Source organism: Leptodactylus fuscus, chromosome 8 (assembly GCF_031893055.1).
Source record: "Leptodactylus fuscus isolate aLepFus1 chromosome 8, aLepFus1.hap2, whole genome shotgun sequence".
Lineage (NCBI taxonomy): Eukaryota > Metazoa > Chordata > Amphibia > Anura > Leptodactylidae > Leptodactylus > Leptodactylus fuscus.
Window position 1 is genome coordinate 95,272,396 of NC_134272.1, and position 20,347 is coordinate 95,292,742.

The following is a 20,347-nucleotide window of genomic DNA, read 5'->3' on the forward strand; positions in this document are numbered from 1 at the left end:
GTGGTGGAGCCGTGATCTCTCGTAATGAAGGATCGTCTCAGTCACTGATTGTTTATACAGAATGGTCGCGTCAGCCAAAGGCCGGGGATCTGAACGGAGACTCTCTGATGGATCCCTAATCCAAAGGACAGGCAAGTGGGCTCCGTTTATCATCTTACTCCCCCTGAGGGAACATGCCTTTAAGTAGTTTGCTGACATTAGCGTCACACTATTGTAGGCCTTTCCGTTTTTCTGGTCCTTTTAACGGCTTCAACCGCGGTCACCATTATATAGAATGGGGTTTGTCTGACGTCCGTTCTTCAAAACTGAAAATGGCGGATAAAGAAGTCGGATTTGCAGAACGATTTTGGACGCAGCCGGAGATTCCCAACGCAGATGTGAGCGTAGCCTTAGAACACACCGAATAGAACAACTAATGTCTCCTACACACAATGCCACTCGTAATGACTCCGAATTATCCCCCCCCCCCCCTATAAGCAGCATCTATAGCACATAATAGAGCACTCGCTGCACATGTGATGAATGGCCAGACACCATGTGAATGCAGCCTTACACCTTATCTGTGCTCTCATAATAACATATCGGGGGGGTATACAGGGTACCTGCAGTTCTTGTCATTTTCATTGGTCTCATAAAAGCAGCAGATATAACGGTCCCCTCAGACTCCATTCACATTCAAGAAAGAAGAGATCCACAAACCAATAAGTAGAATCAGATCCCCTTGGGCTGTGGCTTTGTCTCTGTGGCCATCGTCCGCTTGTGTCTGCTAAATGGGTGGAGAATGAACAGGATCTGAATGGAGCCTGCAGGTGACACCTTTGTGTTGTCAGAGACTGCGCTTGGTATATTAGTTGTGTTCCGCTATGTAAATTAATTGGACTAATTATGTAATTTGGGAGGGGGTTGAATAATTTAGCTTGTGGCTGTATAGATGGGGAGTCGTGGCCCCGGGCGCCTGCACTATTGCCCTTGTATGTAGTTACTGCCCCTTACAGCAGACCTCTGTCTATAGTCACAGGATACCTGCGCTCTGCTCCAGTCGGAGGTGTCGTCTCTGATACTGTGTGGATGATGGCCGTCACCCCCTGCCGTATTGCTAACCTTCACCATTCTGCATTTATCTCCCCCATAGTAGTAGTGACCACACCCAATGGCCCAGCTCCAGGGGCTTATCTGCTGCAGACGGCGGCTCCTCCAGGGCTCAGCGCTCCCGCACGTGCTGCACCTCAGTCACTTGTCACCTCTGTCTATAGTTGCAGGATACCTGTTCTCTGCTCCAGTCGGAGGTGTCGTCTCTGATACTATGGCCGTCACCCCCTGCCGTATTGCTAACCTTCACCATTCTGCATTTATCTCCCCCATAGTAGTAGTGACCACACCCAATGGCCCAGCCCCAGGGGCTTATCTGCTGCAGACGGCGGCTCCTCCAGGGCTCAGCGCTCCCGCACATGCTGCACCTCAGTCACTTGTCACCTCTGTCTATAGTTGCAGGATACCTGTTCTCTGCTCCAGTCGGAGGTGTCGTCTCTGATACTATGGCCGTCACCCCCTGCCGTATTGCTAACCTTCACCATTCTGCATTTATCTCCCCCATAGTAGTAGTAACCACACCCAATGGCCCAGCCGCAGGGGCTTATCTGCTGCAGACGGCAGCTCCTCCAGGGCTCAGCGCTCCCGCACGTGCTGCACCTCAGTCACTTGTCACCTCTGTCTATAGTTGCAGGATACCTGTTCTCTGCTCCAGTCGGAGGTGTCGTCTCTGATACTATGGCCGTCACCCCCTGCCGTATTGCTAACCTTCACCATTCTGCATTTATCTCCCCCATAGTAGTAGTGACCACACCCAATGGCCCAGCCCCAGGGGCTTATCTGCTGCAGACGGCAGCTCCTCCAGGGCTCAGCGCTCCCGCACATGCTGCACCTCAGTCACTTGTCACCTCTGTTTTCTGGGGATAGATGTGGACATAAGGGAAGCTATAGGTAAGAGCAGGGCAATATGGCGACGGTGGTCACATGATTTGTACATTAGCTGCTGTCATGTGACCAATATGGCTGTATAAGTCTCGTCTACAGAGCTGACATTTCCTAGCGTTTGGTCTGATAGTATGGAGATCTTACTGTCACCCTCACTCAGAAGAGTCCATCGGCCATTAGGCTGTTACAGCTCCCCCTAGTGGTAGACTCTGTATGTGTCCTGTTTGCTCCATTATGGCGCCGCTGCTGTTCCATGTGATTTCTATGAATTTCTTGCTTTGTTTCCCAGGGAATGACCTGCAGCTGAGCGAGTCGGGCAGTGACAGCGATGACTGAGCCTCAGAGCTGACGCTTCACTTCTTAGACGTTGGATCAGATGAGCAGACACTATTTTGCACTAGATCTCAGGCTGGGGTGAATCTTCAGGTCAGTGCGGTGTCTTTGGGGTGGTCGGCCGCCGCGGTCATCCCCCTGTCGCCGCCTTCGGTCACTGCCTCGTATTACTCAAGGACCAGTGTTTTGCTGCAGTTTTCTTTGCCTTTTAAGTTGCTCTTACCTGAGGTAAAGCAGGAGCCCCCGGACCTCGCATCACGTGAAGAGGAAATTCAGTATTTCTTTTCTTTTCCATTTTTTTTTTTTTTCCATTTTTTTTTTTTTTTTATGGAATAAACCAAAGTGCAATAAAATGTAAAAGCTCTCGTCCTGCGTCCCAAGTCTCTTGTACCCCTCAAAGGTCTAATGGTTGGACTAAGCAGCTGAGCCCTGTCCTGGTGACATTGATAAGGTCTGTGTGTGATTTGTATGGAATTGATTTCAGGGCCTGGGGATGGACCTTCCATGTCTGCGGGTCTGAGCGATCGCTCAGTCACCTATTACTGACGTCAGTGACTCAGACTCGCTCGTATGTGACATGATCAGCAGGCAGCGGGGTGCTGGTATATTTGGGGTGGCCTTCAAGTGAGGGATTGACAGGTAAGACTTCCATGCACATAATAGTCTGTGTATTCTATGATTACTGAGCAATGTATGGTAGAAGTATGAGGACGTGGTATGATTGTATTATTGGGACAGTATGAAGGTGAAATGTAGATGGTCGTGTATTTGGAGGATAAATAAGTCCTTGGAGGATATTCCTGAAGGTTTTCTCCAGACCAGTCAGTGAAAGGAAGAAGCGTGTCTCTAGTCATTGAGGAGCTGCAGGAACATGGAGGCCGAGAAGGTCGGCTCAGCTCCAAGATAAGCTTTAGGACTTGGAGTCCTAATTAGTGATGAGCGAGTACTGTTCGGATCAGCCAATCCATAGAAATGAATGGAAGCACCTGGTACTTCCGCTTAGATGGCGGCCGGCCGCTTAACCCCCACGTGCCGGCTACGTCCATTCATTTCTATGCGAGCGTGCTGTTCGGATCAGCTGATCTGAACAGTACTTGCTCATCTCTAGTCCTAATCCTTTAGGGTAAGTTCACACGGGGTTTCTTGGATCGGACCCTGAGGTGGAGGCCAGGTAAGGGCTTGTTTTTTTGTGGGATCAGAAGTATTTTTCAATGACATTATTTCTGGGCATCTGTAATTTATGGAATATATTTTAATAACTCTCTTTCTTGGTTGATTGAAAAAAACCTGCAATTCTGATATTGAGTTTTACTAGAGATGAGCGAGTATATTCCATCGAATACGTCCCCTGCATAGTTATTGGTGTAAAATAGCGCCAGGGAAGGTGGGAGGGGCATCGAAGTTTTACTGCGTTTACCACATGGTATGTAACTGATTACACCAATAACCATGCAGGGGAGGTATGCCATCGATGACTACTCGCTCAGCTCTCATTTTTACCTTTTAATTTTTTTCCACACAGTGTACAGTATAAGAGTCACTGACGGGTAATTTACTCAAGGTACTAAACTAGATCACTGTAGGAGTAAATACTAAAACATAACTTTTACTAATATTTGTTTAAAATTGGCCTAATTAAAATGATAACACAATTGCAGTATGACTTCACTATTATCAGGCAACAATTAGTATTTTTATTGCCTTCCCTATACAGTCATCTACAAAATAACTTTTTCCCATATGTAGCTCTCAGATAGTTTGTTGAGAACCACACAGTTTACCCCTTGATATCTGGGTACTAACAAATGCAGAGACCAGAGACCCAGTTGATCAGGTAGCAATCAACATCTCCCACCAGGTGAATGAAAGCTCTGTGGTCTATATACTACATATGCAAGGCTGGCTGTGGCACAACAGGTCCCAGCCAGACCTTAAATAGCTCCATAAGCTCCCTATACAGTCCCTATATTCCTTCATGGTCGTGTAGTATCAGTCCCTATACAGTCCCTATATTCCTTCATGGTCGTGTAGTATCAGTCCCTATACAGTCCCTATATTCCTTCATGGTCGTGTAGTATCAGTCCCTATACAGTCCCTATATTCCTTCATGGTCGTGTAGTATCAGTCCCTATACAGTCCCTATATTCCTTCATGGTCGTGTAGTATCAGTCCCTATACAGTCCCTATATTCCGTCATGGTCGTGTAGTATCAGTCCCTATACAGTCCCTATATTCCGTCATGGTCGTGTAGTATCAGTCCCTATATTCCGTCATGGTCGTGTAGTATCAGTCCCTATATTCCGTCATGGTCGTGTAGTATCAGTCCCTATATTCCGTCATGGTCGTGTAGTATCAGTCCCTATATTCCGTCATGGTCGTGTAGTATCAGTCCCTATATTCCGTCATGGTCGTGTAGTATCAGTCCCTATATTCCGTCATGGTCGTGTAGTATCAGTCCCTATATTCCGTCATGGTCGTGTAGTATCAGTCCCTATATTCCGTCATGGTCGTGTAGTATCAGTCCCTATATTCCGTCATGGTCGTGTAGTATCAGTCCCTATATTCCGTCATGGTCGTGTAGTATCAGTCCCTATATTCCGTCATGGTCGTGTAGTATCAGTCCCTATATTCCGTCATGGTCGTGTAGTATCAGTCCCTATATTCCGTCATGGTCGTGTAGTATCAGTCCCTATATTCCGTCATGGTCGTGTAGTATCAGTCCCTATATTCCGTCATGGTCGTGTAGTATCAGTCCCTATATTCCGTCATGGTCGTGTAGTATCAGTCCCTATATTCCGTCATGGTCGTGTAGTATCAGTCCCTATATTCCGTCATGGTCGTGTAGTATCAGTCCCTATATTCCGTCATGGTCGTGTAGTATCAGTCCCTATATTCCGTCATGGTCGTGTAGTATCAGTCCCTATATTCCGTCATGGTCGTGTAGTATCAGTCCCTATATTCCGTCATGGTCGTGTAGTATCAGTCCCTATATTCCGTCATGGTCGTGTAGTATCAGTCCCTATATTCCGTCATGGTCGTGTAGTATCAGTCCCTATATTCCGTCATGGTCGTGTAGTATCAGTCCCTATATTCCGTCATGGTCGTGTAGTATCAGTCCCTATATTCCGTCATGGTCGTGTAGTATCAGTCCCTATATTCCGTCATGGTCGTGTAGTATCAGTCCCTATATTCCGTCATGGTCGTGTAGTATCAGTCCCTATATTCCGTCATGGTCGTGTAGTATCAGTCCCTATATTCCGTCATGGTCGTGTAGTATCAGTCCCTATATTCCGTCATGGTCGTGTAGTATCAGTCCCTATATTCCGTCATGGTCGTGTAGTATCAGTCCCTATATTCCGTCATGGTCGTGTAGTATCAGTCCCTATATTCCGTCATGGTCGTGTAGTATCAGTCCCTATATTCCGTCATGGTCGTGTAGTATCAGTCCCTATATTCCGTCATGGTCGTGTAGTATCAGTCCCTATATTCCGTCATGGTCGTGTAGTATCAGTCCCTATATTCCGTCATGGTCGTGTAGTATCAGTCCCTATATTCCGTCATGGTCGTGTAGTATCAGTCCCTATATTCCGTCATGGTCGTGTAGTATCAGTCCCTATATTCCGTCATGGTCGTGTAGTATCAGTCCCTATATTCCGTCATGGTCGTGTAGTATCAGTCCCTATATTCCGTCATGGTCGTGTAGTATCAGTCCCTATATTCCGTCATGGTCGTGTAGTATCAGTCCCTATATTCCGTCATGGTCGTGTAGTATCAGTCCCTATATTCCGTCATGGTCGTGTAGTATCAGTCCCTATATTCCGTCATGGTCGTGTAGTATCAGTCCCTATATTCCGTCATGGTCGTGTAGTATCAGTCCCTATATTCCGTCATGGTCGTGTAGTATCAGTCCCTATATTCCGTCATGGTCGTGTAGTATCAGTCCCTATATTCCGTCATGGTCGTGTAGTATCAGTCCCTATATTCCGTCATGGTCGTGTAGTATCAGTCCCTATATTCCGTCATGGTCGTGTAGTATCAGTCCCTATATTCCGTCATGGTCGTGTAGTATCAGTCCCTATATTCCGTCATGGTCGTGTAGTATCAGTCCCTATATTCCGTCATGGTCGTGTAGTATCAGTCCCTATATTCCGTCATGGTCGTGTAGTATCAGTCCCTATATTCCGTCATGGTCGTGTAGTATCAGTCCCTATATTCCGTCATGGTCGTGTAGTATCAGTCCCTATATTCCGTCATGGTCGTGTAGTATCAGTCCCTATATTCCGTCATGGTCGTGTAGTATCAGTCCCTATATTCCGTCATGGTCGTGTAGTATCAGTCCCTATATTCCGTCATGGTCGTGTAGTATCAGTCCCTATATTCCGTCATGGTCGTGTAGTATCAGTCCCTATATTCCGTCATGGTCGTGTAGTATCAGTCCCTATATTCCGTCATGGTCGTGTAGTATCAGTCCCTATATTCCGTCATGGTCGTGTAGTATCAGTCCCTATATTCCGTCATGGTCGTGTAGTATCAGTCCCTATATTCCGTCATGGTCGTGTAGTATCAGTCCCTATATTCCGTCATGGTCGTGTAGTATCAGTCCCTATATTCCGTCATGGTCGTGTAGTATCAGTCCCTATATTCCGTCATGGTCGTGTAGTATCAGTCCCTATATTCCGTCATGGTCGTGTAGTATCAGTCCCTATATTCCGTCATGGTCGTGTAGTATCAGTCCCTATATTCCGTCATGGTCGTGTAGTATCAGTCCCTATATTCCGTCATGGTCGTGTAGTATCAGTCCCTATATTCCGTCATGGTCGTGTAGTATCAGTCCCTATATTCCTTCATGGTCGTGTAGTATCAGTCCCTATATTCCTTCATGGTCGTGTAATATCAGTCCCTATATTCCTTCATGGTCGTGTAGTATCAGTCCCTATACAGTCCCTATATTCCTTCATGGCCGTGTAGTATCAGTCCCTATATTCCTTCATGGTCGTGTAGTATCAGTCCCTATACAGTCCCTATATTCCTTCATGGTCGTGTAGTATCAGTCCCTATACAGTCCCTATATTCCTTCATGGTCGTGTAGTATCAGTCCCTATATTCCTCCATGTTCGTGTAGTATCAGTCCCTATATTCCTTCATGGCCGTGTAGTATCAGTCCCTATACAGTCCCTATCTTCCTTCATGGTCGTGTAGACTCATCCGCTGTCTCACCCCCCTCCCCTCCCCCACCTGCGCTGAGCAGACCCCCTTGGTACCGTCCCTTTAATTTCTTCATCTTTCGAGCTTTTGTTTGTTTTCCCTTCTAATTGGCTCCTGGGGAGGAGGAATCTGTGAGAGGCAGAAAATCAGCGGATATTGTGTCATTTACATAATGCTTGATAGTCCCGCAATTAACAATGACCCGGGACCCCGAGTGGCGGCGGCGCAGGAACCGCGCACAATCCATTAATTACACATCAGAAGAAGAATCTGTACAATTTCCTCATCTCCCTGCAGTGACGTCTTCTGTCCCAGCCATAGGTCGCCCTCATGTGGCACCAATCTGTCCTGTGCTGATGGTTTGTTACAATGTCTCAGTCTGGATCCTGTTCAGCTCACAGAGTATATAGCATGGCTCCCGGTATACGGAGGGGTCTCATTCACTGACAGCCAGCAGAGGTCATAGAAATGGTGGCAAGGAAAACACGGACGTTGTGGAACTTTCCATTATTGAAGGGTTAAACTGTAGGGATTGGGATCCCTATAGAAGCCGGGTCTGTGGTGATGCTCGGTACAGTATATACATATACAGTATATATATATACCCAGAGAGAGATGTGCTGAGGGGTAAATGTTCCGGTCCTGAGCCGTCTCCGCTCCGTCTATAGGGGGCACCGCAGCGAATCCCCCCCCAGAATCAATGACGACTCCCCTCTGATAAATCTCTGGTCTGTTGTTGCCCCTGAAGTGACGGCGCCGATCAATCTCCGAGCCGCTGAATACACACAAGGGGGGTTTGGTAAGTGCTTTCTTGGCTTTCGGCCATTTCTTCGTTAGTGACTGAACCTCTTAATTGATGACTTCCAAAGATTGGGAACCCGAATTATTTAACCCTTTCATCCCTCCCAGACTGCAGGTTCCGACCCAATAAAGGTTCCGTCTGTTAATAAAACCATTGCTACAATCTGTCAAATAGTATTTTTATTTGGGAGGGTCTTAGTGGACGCCCCGGTATCTGCTGCACTCGGTGGGGTCTGCTGCAATGACCTCTGTTTACACGGATTCTATCATGGCCGCTGCTGACAATGACTGGCAAAGGCCCAGGATGCTGCTTAATATGCAAGGAGAGCGACAACGCCGTAATATCGGAAGCCGCTGGGTGTATGAGGGACGCCATTACAGGGCAGTATATACCGTATACAGGGAAGTACATACGAGACAGTATAGACCACGTCCAGGCCAGCTGTGTGACCACATATTGTATATTTATTTGCATCACTCCGATCCTTTTTTCTGACACGTAACTTGTCATTCTCACAATGACCACTAGATGTCAGCACAGCAGGTAGGTGAGCGGTGTCTTGTTTTACAGCCTGCAGTAAAATGAAATGTTTTACATAGTTTGATGGTTGAGCTGGAGCCAAGGTAAAGAGAATGAGACCCAGATATTAGGAACCACGAGGCCGCTCTTAGACTTGTCTGACATCGCTGAAAGTTTTCTGACACTTTTTGATAATCTTTGTATTACACTTCATTATTTTTTGTCCTGATTTCTGGTTACTGTCTGGGAACACTTTAGATTAGATCCAGACATTGAAAACCTTCTCACAGCTGAGGGTTTGTTACAATTGTATCCAGTCTAAAGGTTCGATGCGGATTCCGCCCCCCCCCCCCCAGATCATTCGCGATGAGTCCTCCTTTCATCCATAGTACATGACTCCGACCATAGTGGCTCCGTCTCACCTGCAGTATCGCTGGCTGCCAGCAGGGGGCACTCTTCCCCTCTCTATGGAGTAACTGCAGCTATTTCCATAATGAAGCTTTTGCTCGTTGCTGAACTGAATTAATTGTCTGTACAATAAGTTCATCTTTGTAAAATTCTCGCTCATTTTCCTGTTCATGGGAGTCATTAAGAGCAGGAAGATCTTCTCTTCTTCTGAGGTTTGTTTTAACTGGAGACAGATGGTCATTTAGATGAATCTGTAGAATATTCGCCTTTTTCCGGAGCGGGGTGGTTGGCGACACGCAGAATAGATGGCGCTCTGGGGTGTGCTGGGGTTTTACGCCACCAGCTAATAATTTACCCAGCCGCCATCTGATTAGATCTCTGCCCTGTAATACGCCACCTTCTTCATTTGTATTCCTTTATGTCTTGTCCTTATCGCCGCTCAAGTCAACGCTACAGAAAAATTCTAATTACCTGGGAGATCGGCGGCGGCGGAAACATCTCAAGTTCATCAGAGCAGCTAAAAATGTCTGACACCCGGCAGGTGGATGACCCCCAAACCATCAATCTCTGCGAGGCGCTCGGATCTAGCGTTACTGTAATTCTCCAGATCTAGTCATTTATATCAAGCCCTTTATTGTCTAATCTGTAAATATAATATATCTGTATACCGCCATCCTCCTCCACTGCTGAGAGCCTTGTATGTTTATAATAGAGCCTCAGATCTCCTGCATGGATCATCCTCATAGCATTCTGCCCCCAGCCACCACTAGAGGGAGCTAAGGAGCTAACTGTATACTGACTATACAGCCACCACTAGAGGGAGCTCAGGAGCTGATCACAGACTGATTATATGCACTCACCACTGGAGGGAGCTCAGGAGCTGATCGCAGACTGATTATATACAGTCACCACTAGAGGGAGCTCAGGAGCTGATCACAGACTGATTATATGCACTCACCACTGGAGGGAGCTCAGGAGCTGATCGCAGACTGATTATATACAGTCACCACTAGAGGGAGCTCAGGAGCTGATCACAGACTGATTATATACAGTCACCACTAGAGGGAGCTCAGGAGCTGATCGCAGACTTATTATATACAGTCAACCCTAAAGGGAGCTCAGGAGCTGCTGCAGCAGGTTCTCTCCGGTTCTGCCAGGAGAAGAGGAGCTCTGACCTGATCCTGTACATGGTAGAGCTGGAAGCCATTGGCTTCCTGCCCTACCACTTTTTGATTGGTAGGCTGCGGTCACATTGGGCCTGTGGCCTACAAGCTGCGGGGGTAAGTGTGTGAGTGCACTCCCCTGTCTTCTCCAGCCTGCTCAGGGTGACGTCACTTACAGCAGAGTGCCTGAGCAGGGGAACAGCACAGCCGGGGAGAAGACCGGTACTAAGCACATTATCTTGTATGGCCGACATTCTGCTGTATGGGGGCCACTGTATGGCGGGATTACAGTATGGGGGACACTATAAAGGTGTAGCGGACATGCCAAAACTCTGCTTTCACTTTCCACCCAAGGAGCCAGAGCGCCAGACAATGAAGGAGAATCTTAGACAGATGACTGCCTCACAATCCTCTCCATTTTCCACTGTATGAACATAACATTAAAGGGGTTCTCCACCTGTATAATACTGATGGCTCATCCTAATGATAGGCCAACAATATTACAGCCAGGACCCCCACAGATCAGCTGCTAACATGCCAGATGCCGCTCAATGTGTAGTGGTGGGTTTACGTACTGGAGCATTGCACATTGTATAGTCGGTGAACAGCACGGCTTCTGGAGCAGCTGATCTGTAGGGGTCAGGGGTCCTGGATCTAAGACCCCTGCAGATGTAATAGTATTGGCCTATCATAAGGATAGACTTAAAAATTATAAAGGTAGAGAGCCCATGTCATTTATATTAGGGAGGAGGAGAGGGAACAGTCTGGGTGGAAGGAGGTTCTGTAGGGCCGTGACTGTGCTAAAGGACCCCCCCCCCCTCCAGCTCCCCCCCCCCCCCCTCCAGCTCCCCTGTCTATGGAACCTCAGAGATTCAGAAAAATTTGAATCCCACTCATGGACAGGGAGAGAGGAGTCTGTAGAGGATAGAGGGGTCTGGAGAGAGGAGTATGGAAGGGACGAAGGGGTCTGGAGGGGACAGAGGGGTCTGGAGGGAGAGAGGTGTATGGAGGGGACAGAGGGGTCTGGAGCGGATAGAGGAATCTTTGGGGACAGAAAAATCTTTGGGGACAGAGGGGTCTGGAGGGGACAGAGGAATCTTTGGGGACAGAGGGGTCTGGAAGGGACAGAGGGGTCTGGAGGGGACAGAGGGGTCTGGAGGGGACAGAGGGGTCTGGAAGGGACAGAGGGGTCTGGAGGGGACAGAGGAATCTTTGGGGACAGAGGGGTCTGGAGGGGACAGAGGGGTCTGGAGGGGACAGAGGGGTCTGGAAGGGACAGAGGGGTCTGGAGGGGACAGAGGAATCTTTGGGGACAGAGGGGTCTGAAGAGGGACAGAGGGGTCTGGAGGGGGGCAGAGGGTCTGTGGGGAACAGCGGATTGGGGAGCTAGTATTTTACTGAGCTCATATGTGACATTTCATATTTACAGGCACCTGATTGGTTACTTGTGAGTCACATGATCATTAGCACTTGAGACTGTGCTGGGATTTCCTGCTGCGAGAGGGGACTCAGGTCACATCCTAGGTGTCTCCCCCTCTGTGGATATATATTTGTGACCTCCCTGACGTCTGACATGTTTATCATTCATTATGATCTGATTTTCTCTTTAATTCTATGCTTGTATATCTGCAGTGAGGAGGGGGCGGCCCCCGGGGTGGGGGGAGGGGGTAATGTTGGCCTTCAGTGACTCTTTATTAATGCACAGACATCTCATTTTAATGAATTTTCTCTCTTATATGCTTCATTTTTTTTGTACTTCTACTTTGCATGAAAACCAGACACAATAATCATAAACTCTGCTGCATCGCTGCGTCCTCTTAAAGGGAAAGCGACCTGGAGAATCTAAGTGATTGAAGATGACGGGGAGCGCGCCGGGCGAATATTGACAGATTGGTCAGTGATGGAGGTAACAGGAGCGCATAAATCCGATAGTCATAACCACTCTGGCATTCTGCTATTCTTGGGCTGTTGCAGCTTTAGAAAAACTTTTGTATTGCAGGATGAGATGCGGTAAAATTATTCTGGCGTCACATCAATATCTAACGGGGGGAAGGGGGGTCACAGGATTGATTGCAGCACACAAAAGGTTAATAGTGGAGATTTCTGCATCGTGGCGGCGCACAACAGATCCTACAGTGGGAAAATCTCAGAGTAGAAGCAAATGAATGAAGGATGTCCGGGCTGCTCCTGACTCTCAAACCTGTGCGACAAGGACATGCAGATTTATACAGGCATCACATCTGCATATTAACCCCAGAGTGCCTGGAGCCGGGTCCCCGGACACTGCTGGGTCGCTCCCTGACCTCAGTGTATTTGATGCACTCGCGGCCGCCGCGCAGCAGATTGTTTCATAAAGTGGTAATTTCTTAATGAGAGAATCTGATTCATGTCCACTAATAAGGGCAGATGTCAGAGGAAGAGCGAAGTGACATTGCAGAATTAATGGAGCAGGAGCAGCAGGAGCGGAGCAGGAGCTAATGTACAGCCATTAATTGTAATATTCATTCTGATCCCCGAGGTGCGAAGACAGAGGGACTGAGCGAGGACTGGACGTGTGTAAGAGGTATATATAGGAAATGTAATGGGACTGCACCAGCAGAATAGTGAGTGCAGCTCTGGAGTATAATACAGGATAAGTAATGTAATGTATGTACACAGTGACTGCACCAGCAGAATAGTGAGCGCAGCTCTGGAGTATAATACAGGATAAGTAATGTAATGTATGTACACAGTGACTGCACCAGCAGAATAGTGAGCGCAGCTCTGGAGTATAATACAGGATAAGTAATGTAATGTATGTACACAGTGACTGTACCAGCAGAATAGTGAGCGCAGCTCTGGAGTATAATACAGGATAAGTAATGTAATGTATGTACACAGTGACTGCACCAGCAGAATAGTGAGCGCAGCTCTGGAGTATAATACAGGATAAGTAATGTAATGTATGTACACAGTGGCTGTACCAGCAGAATAGTGAGCGCAGCTCTGGAGTATAATACAGGATAAGTAATGTAATGTATGTACACAGTGACTGCACCAGCAGAATAGTGAGCGCAGCTCTGGAGTATAATACAGGATAAGTAATGTAATGTATGTACACAGTGGCTGTACCAGCAGAATAGTGAGTGCAGCTCTGGAGTATAATACAGGATAAGTAATGTAATGTATGTACACAGTGGCTGTACCAGCAGAATAGTGAGCGCAGCTCTGGAGTATAATACAGGATAAGTAATGTAATGTATGTACACAGTGACTGCACCAGCAGAATAGTGAGCGCAGCTCTGGAGTATAATACAGGATAAGTAATGTAATGTATGTACACAGTGACTGTACCAGCAGAATAGTGAGCGCAGCTCTGGAGTATAATACAGGATAAGTAATGTAATGTATGTACACAGTGACTGCACCAGCAGAATAGTGAGCGCAGCTCTGGAGTATAATACAGGATAAGTAATGTAATGTATGTACACAGTGGCTGTACCAGCAGAATAGTGAGCGCAGCTCTGGAGTATAATACAGGATAAGTAATGTAATGTATGTACACAGTGGCTGTACCAGCAGAATAGTGAGCGCAGCTCTGGAGTATAATACAGGATAAGTAATGTAATGTATGTACACAGTGACTGCACCAGCAGAATAGTGAGCGCAGCTCTGGAGTATAATACAGGATAAGTAATGTAATGTATGTACACAGTGACTGTACCAGCAGAATAGTGAGCGCAGCTCTGGAGTATAATTTGGATGCAATAAGAAACCCTCAGATGTCGATGTGTTAGGTCAGGACAGGATTTTCTGCCTTTGAATGTGAAAACTGATTGTTCCCATTCTCTGACAGCAGGCAGAGGTCTTGATCATATTTGGGTATTGGAGCGTATAGCTTCTGAGTATATTACACTATGATTGGTATATAGATAGGACTGACATTGACTCCTTATAGATAATCGTCCTCCATCTCTGGTTGTGTCTCCTTGCAGGTTGGCACCATACACACCATGCACATTTGTTATCCCCGGTTAACCCTTCCCAGCCTCACTGTGCAGATTACACGGCTGTCTGGATGGTTTTGGGGTGACCTGACCTCGTCCAGTGAAGGATATGTTCTCACCCTGAGCAGACATGACTTATTTCCCAATAGGGGATCCACTTATTATTGGTGCCCGGGAGGTTGCGCTCGGCTGTCAGTTGCTCTGATTGAGCCAATCTATCAGCGATATCGTCTGACGCGTCTTCCTATTCCTGACTCTCCAGGTCTGAGAATGAATGAGACTCCTCAGCCCCCCCCGCCCCCACCCAATCTCTGTAATTTATATCCAGCAGCGGATTATTTATATCGTGAGACCGGCCAGAGCTCCCTCCTTACGCTGCAGGTGCAGGTATAAATCCTTCTATGGAGAGCCCTGGAGATTTCTGCAGGATCCTGGAAGGAATAATGTCTCCAGCAAGTTAGAAATCTGCGCCCCCTCACGCCTTATAGCGCAATTCATGGGGTCACGTGACCTGCAGAATACTGAATGCTACAACGTACTCTCCATCGGCCTAAATGCTTCCTGATGTGACGCCATTTGCGCCCTCATGATGGGTAACGCTTTTTTGGCCATCATATGAAATCCGTACTGTTAGCAATCTTCTATCTCTATCTATGATGTCTCTCGTAGACTATGTCTGGAGAAAACTGGAGATTCTGCCCCAGCCATAAGTCTCACTCACTAAGAAACAGCAGCAGCAGTATGTATGAGATCCTAGAGAAGGACTGAGCTGTGGGGATGTGAATGGGGTCAGATAGAAAACTTACCATTGGCTGCAGCAGCTTCTATCTGTGCCTGTCTCTCTCATCCTCTGTCACGCTGCTCCTTCCTCCTTGTACTCCCCTCTCTGTAGACCTCTGTATGTAATCTGATCTGTCGATGACCTGACAGTCTTGGGACACCGAGAAGGATTCAACAGAGATTTCAAAGTGAATATCAATTGTAGGAAGGCGGGGGAGGAGGAAAAGAACCCAATGAGTGGAGAAAGAAGCATTTTACTTTAATAACCTCTATTACAAAGTTTCTTGTGTTCACCTGTACTATCAATGTATACAAAACTTGTTGAAAAGTGACTGACGATATCAAACCTGGACATATTATTTCCTGCAGTCCATGGCTTGTTGTTATAAAGTATTAGTCCAGTCCTCAGGATCCTTCTCCTGTCCTGACAGTTTGCTACGTTGTTTCAGTGCTGGTACAATGTATCAGTCTAGGATGTAGCAGCGCTAATGTTGTTCTTGTCCTGACAGTTTGTTACATTGTATGTTTGCAGGTTGGATCACACTTCTCCCTCTGGTTTGCTCCATAGTACAAGGGGTTAATATGCCCGGCGCTCTTGGTCACATCTTCACCGCTCTTGCCGGGGCCTGAGCTTTATGAGGCGGCATTTGATTTCCTTGGTGTGACAAGCGCTGACTCCGCAGAAGCGCCTGGCATTTGCTCAGCACATTTGCAGCAGCTAAGTGGAATTACAACCATTTCAATACATTTTACATACAAATTGGGAAGAAACTTTCCCGTCGCTCGCTTCCTCTCTGACTTTCTCTGCTGTGACTTTCCTCCGAGCTGTGTTAATGTCGCTGTGGAAAGGTCAGGCTAATCCAGAAAATTCAATCAACACAAAATGGATTGATAGGGGGCTCCATTAATTTGGCTTAGTCGAAGGAGGTTGAAAGCCGGAATCAGTGTAATAAAATCCATCAGTGGAAGCGGCGCGCCCATTAAACTCATCACAAAGGACGCCGCCATGTTTTTATTTTTCTAATGGCTGAAATGTCATTAGCAGGTTTTATTAAAACAAAATATTTAGCAAATGAGAAATTTAATTTAGCAAAGCTGGTAAGAGCACGGCGGCGAAGAGAGCGTGGCGGTGATAACAGTGCGGAGGCAAGAAGAGCATGGCAGCAAGGAGAGCACGGAGGTGAGGAGAGAGCGGTGGTGAGGAGAACACGACGGTGAGGAGAGCGCGGAGGCAAGAAGAGCATGGTAACGAGGAGAGTACGGTGGCGAGGAGAGCGCGGGAGTGAGGAGAGTACAGTGGCGAGGAGAGCGCAGGAGCGAAGAGAGTACAGTGGTGAGGAGAGCGCGGAGGCAAGAAGAGCATGGTAGCGAGGAGAGCACGGTGGTGAGGACAGCACGGCGTTGAGGAGAGCGCGGCGGTGAGGAGAGTGCGGAGGCAAGAAGAGCACGGCAGCAAGGAGACTACGGTGGCGAGGAGAGCGCGGGAGCGAGGAGAGTACGGTGGTGAGAACAGCGCGGGAGCAAGGAGAGTATGGTGGCGAGGAGAGCGTGGGAGCGAGGAGAGTACGGCGGTGAGGAGAGTGCAGGAGCAAGGAGAGCGCGGGAGCGAGGAGAGTACGGTGGCGAGAACAGCGCGGGAGCGAGGAGAGTACGGTGGCGAGGAGAGTATTGGGGCGAGGAGAGCGCGGGAGCGAGGAGAGTACAGTGGTGAGGAGAGTACGGCGGTGAGGAGAGTGCAGGAGCGAGGAGAGCGTGGGAGCAAGGAGAGTATGGCAGTGAGGAGAGCGCCAGCGACCTTGTGCCTCGTCCTCCCAGCACAACATGAAGACGTGCAGGAGACTCGGGGGAACTATATGGAAATGAAAGAAAAAAGAAAAACAAAAAGTAAATAAAAAATAAATTTAAAAAATGATTTCAATAAATTTTCTGTCTCTTCCTCAGTTTTCTGTCCTGGAATATTAGGAATTCTTTTGTGTCAGACGCCCCAGGTTTTGTTTTTTCTGAACCTTAAAGTTTTTGAAAAAAATCATAAAAAACTTGTCTCCTTACAAACCCGCTGACTCCTCTCTAGAAGCGCCATTGTTACCTGTAGGGGTCATGTGATGGACACAGCGACGTCCTGTGACTGTGACGAGTCCTGCAGCCGTGTGTCAGTCACATGACCAGGACAACAATGAACGCTCTTATGGAACGACAGCAAAGAGAAATCCTGAAAATTGTGAATAATTGATCCAGAAACAAATTCAAACTGTAGATATTTTATTAATAGATTTTCGGGAACATTCCTTAATATTTCATTTTAAAGATTTTGGAGAGATTTCTGGAAAGTAAACGCAGAGAAGCCGCTTAGTAGGAAGATGGCGGCAGGAATGATCCCTGTTCCCCCTGCACCAGATCTGTATTCCAGGTCGACCCCATTGTCAGGAGCTCTGCAGACCCCGGGGACTTAGTCCTGCTGTCACAATGTATCAGTGTAGATGAGCCTTTATGTTCACATTTACAATGTATCAGCCTGGCCCTGGTGTAGGATATATATAGGATATATAGGATATATAGGATACAGTGGGGTCCAGAAGTCAGCGGGGTCACAGGTCACCCTCAACACACTGGGGGCATTCAGTGCGTCACATTATAAGACACTGCCCTCTGGTGCACTGGAGTGAGAAGACTTATGGTACACAGCCTTCCACTGTCAGAAAGGAGAAAGAGAACAATTCCATGGCAAAAATATCCAACAGCCTATAGTCAGGGGGAGGGACAAAAGGAGGAATTATTACTATGGGGGTCACTGACAGAGATTGGGAATGATGGGAAGCTCAATCCTTTAGTTCTAGCCCTGCAGCCTGGAGTAAGGTAATACAGACGAGATAGATTTGTATTATTATTGTATTATCTGCTGCTGTAACTCACTGTATCTCCCCATGGTGGGACTATTAAAGAATTATCTTATCTTATCTTGTAGCAAACCCTCAGCTGGGTAAGGACTAGACCCGATATGTTGTGTAGCGTCTGGATATACTTGAGGATTTGGGGTCCATATTCTGCCATGTATGATGGTTCCTGTATACGGATTGTTCTTCTATAGGGTCACCTCCTGCGTATGTTTCCACCACCGCCGCGGCGCCTTCCATCCTGTACGACACGACATCCACCCCACAGAAATCCTTAGAACCTGGATCCATAATAATCCACAACATGAGAGAACACACTGACGCTCCTGACACAAGGAACCGACGGGAGACGGCGGCAGGAATTCCTTGTGACAGGCGCTCGCTGCTGCCGCCCTGATATTCACTCAGAAGAGACTTTGTGAAATCGTCTTCAGGATCTTCATTTATTCACAGAACTTTTCTTAAGGCTGAAACACAAGAACTTCAAAGCCATGAGCAGCACTTTGCATTCAGTGGATTTTCTTTGATAAATCAGAAACCTTCATTGCCCCAGTTCTGCCCGCAGCGACTTTGATAAACGCCATTCATTTATTTCAGGTTCTGTGTCAATAGAGCGGGGGCTGGGCGGCTGACAGGTGCGAGATGGAGGCGACCACAGGAATCTCCTGACACTGCAGCGACACTAGGTGGCAGCACAACCCTGAGCCAAGCGGCCCCGACACATAATCACATCTCAGCAGGACCTTTGTTACATTGTGTCTGCGTCAGAGATTTGTTACTGGGGATAAATCTAAATATTCCGGAGGGTCAGCGGATCAATAAGGGGTTAATCACTGCAGCAGCTGCGAGTCTCTGGCTATGGGCATGTAAGATGGTAGTCGGAAGTCTGACCACAGGATTCAGGGGCTGGGGGGGTATTAAGGGTATTTACTCACTAGATACAGATTATACAGTCACCACTAGGAGGAGCTCACTACATACAGATTATACAGTCACCACTAGGGGGAGCTCACTACATACAGATTATACAGTCACCACTAGGAGGAGCTCACTACATACAGATTATACAGTCACCACTAGGAGGAGCTCACTACATACAGATTATACAGTCACCACTAGGGGGAGCTCACTACATACAGTATATACAGTCACCACTAGGAGGAGCTCACTACATACAGATTATACAGTCACCACTAGGGGGAGCTCACTACATACAGATTATACAGTCACCACTAGGGGGAGCTCACTACATACAGATTATACAGTCACCACTAGGGGGAGCTCACTACATACAGATTATACAGTCACCACTAGAGGGAGCTCACTACATACAGATTATACAGTCACCACTAGGGGGAGCTCACTACATACAGATTATACAGTCACCACTAGGGGGAGCTCACTACATACAGATTATACAGTCACCACTAGGAGGAGCTCACTACATACAGATTATACAGTCACCACTAGGGGGAGCTCACTACATACAGATTATACAGTCACCACTAGGGGGAGCTCACTACATACAGATTATACAGTCACCACTAGGAGGAGCTCACTACATACAGATTATACAGTCACCACTAGGGGGAGCTCACTACATACAGATTATACAGTCACCACTAGGGGGAGCTCACTACATACAGATTATACAGTCACCACTAGGGGGAGCTCACTACATACAGATTATACAGTCAAGAGGGAGCTCACTACATACAGATTATACAGTCACCACTAGGGGAGCTCACTACATACAGATTATACAGTCACCACTAGGGGGAGCTCACTACATACAGATTATACAGTCAAGAGGGAGCTCACTACATACAGATTATACAGTCACCACTAGGGGAGCTCACTACATACAGATTATACAGTCACCACTAAGAGGAGCTCACTACATACAGATTATACAGTCACCACTAGGGGGAGCTCACTACATACAGTATATACAGTCACCACTAGGAGGAGCTCACTACATACAGATTATACAGTCACCACTAGGAGGAGCTCACTACATACAGATTATACAGTCACCACTAGGGGAGCTCACTACATACAGATTATACAGTCACCACTAAGAGGAGCTGGAATGGACTTTCTCACGAAACAAAGAAAGATACAAAACACTTATGTATGAACTGACATCTTAGATGTATATATCATGGCAAAAGAGATAAGATGACATGCTTGGTGCCAGACTACTCGGCCTTACAGATAACTGAACAATGGCCTACAGAAAGTCTATGTTTCACACTCTGAATAACCTCACCTCATAATATATAT

General features: G+C 47.2%; 1 protein-coding gene across 2 annotated transcripts in view; it reads left to right on the forward strand.

Annotated features, from left to right (window-relative positions):
- Nucleotides 1-20,347, forward strand: part of EAF2 (ELL associated factor 2) — a 361,203-nt gene that overhangs the window by 7,829 nt on the left and 333,027 nt on the right. The window contains exon 6 of one of the 2 annotated variants that reach the window (XR_012717362.1): nt 2,264-2,381. Coding sequence is in view for 1 of the 2 variants with exons in the window: in XM_075284723.1 (XP_075140824.1) it covers nt 2,264-2,310 (47 nt within the window). In the remaining variant the exon portion in view is untranslated. Of the gene's footprint in view, nt 1-2,263; nt 2,673-20,347 lie in introns of those variants that run through there. The other variant, XM_075284723.1, reaches the window with a different exon arrangement.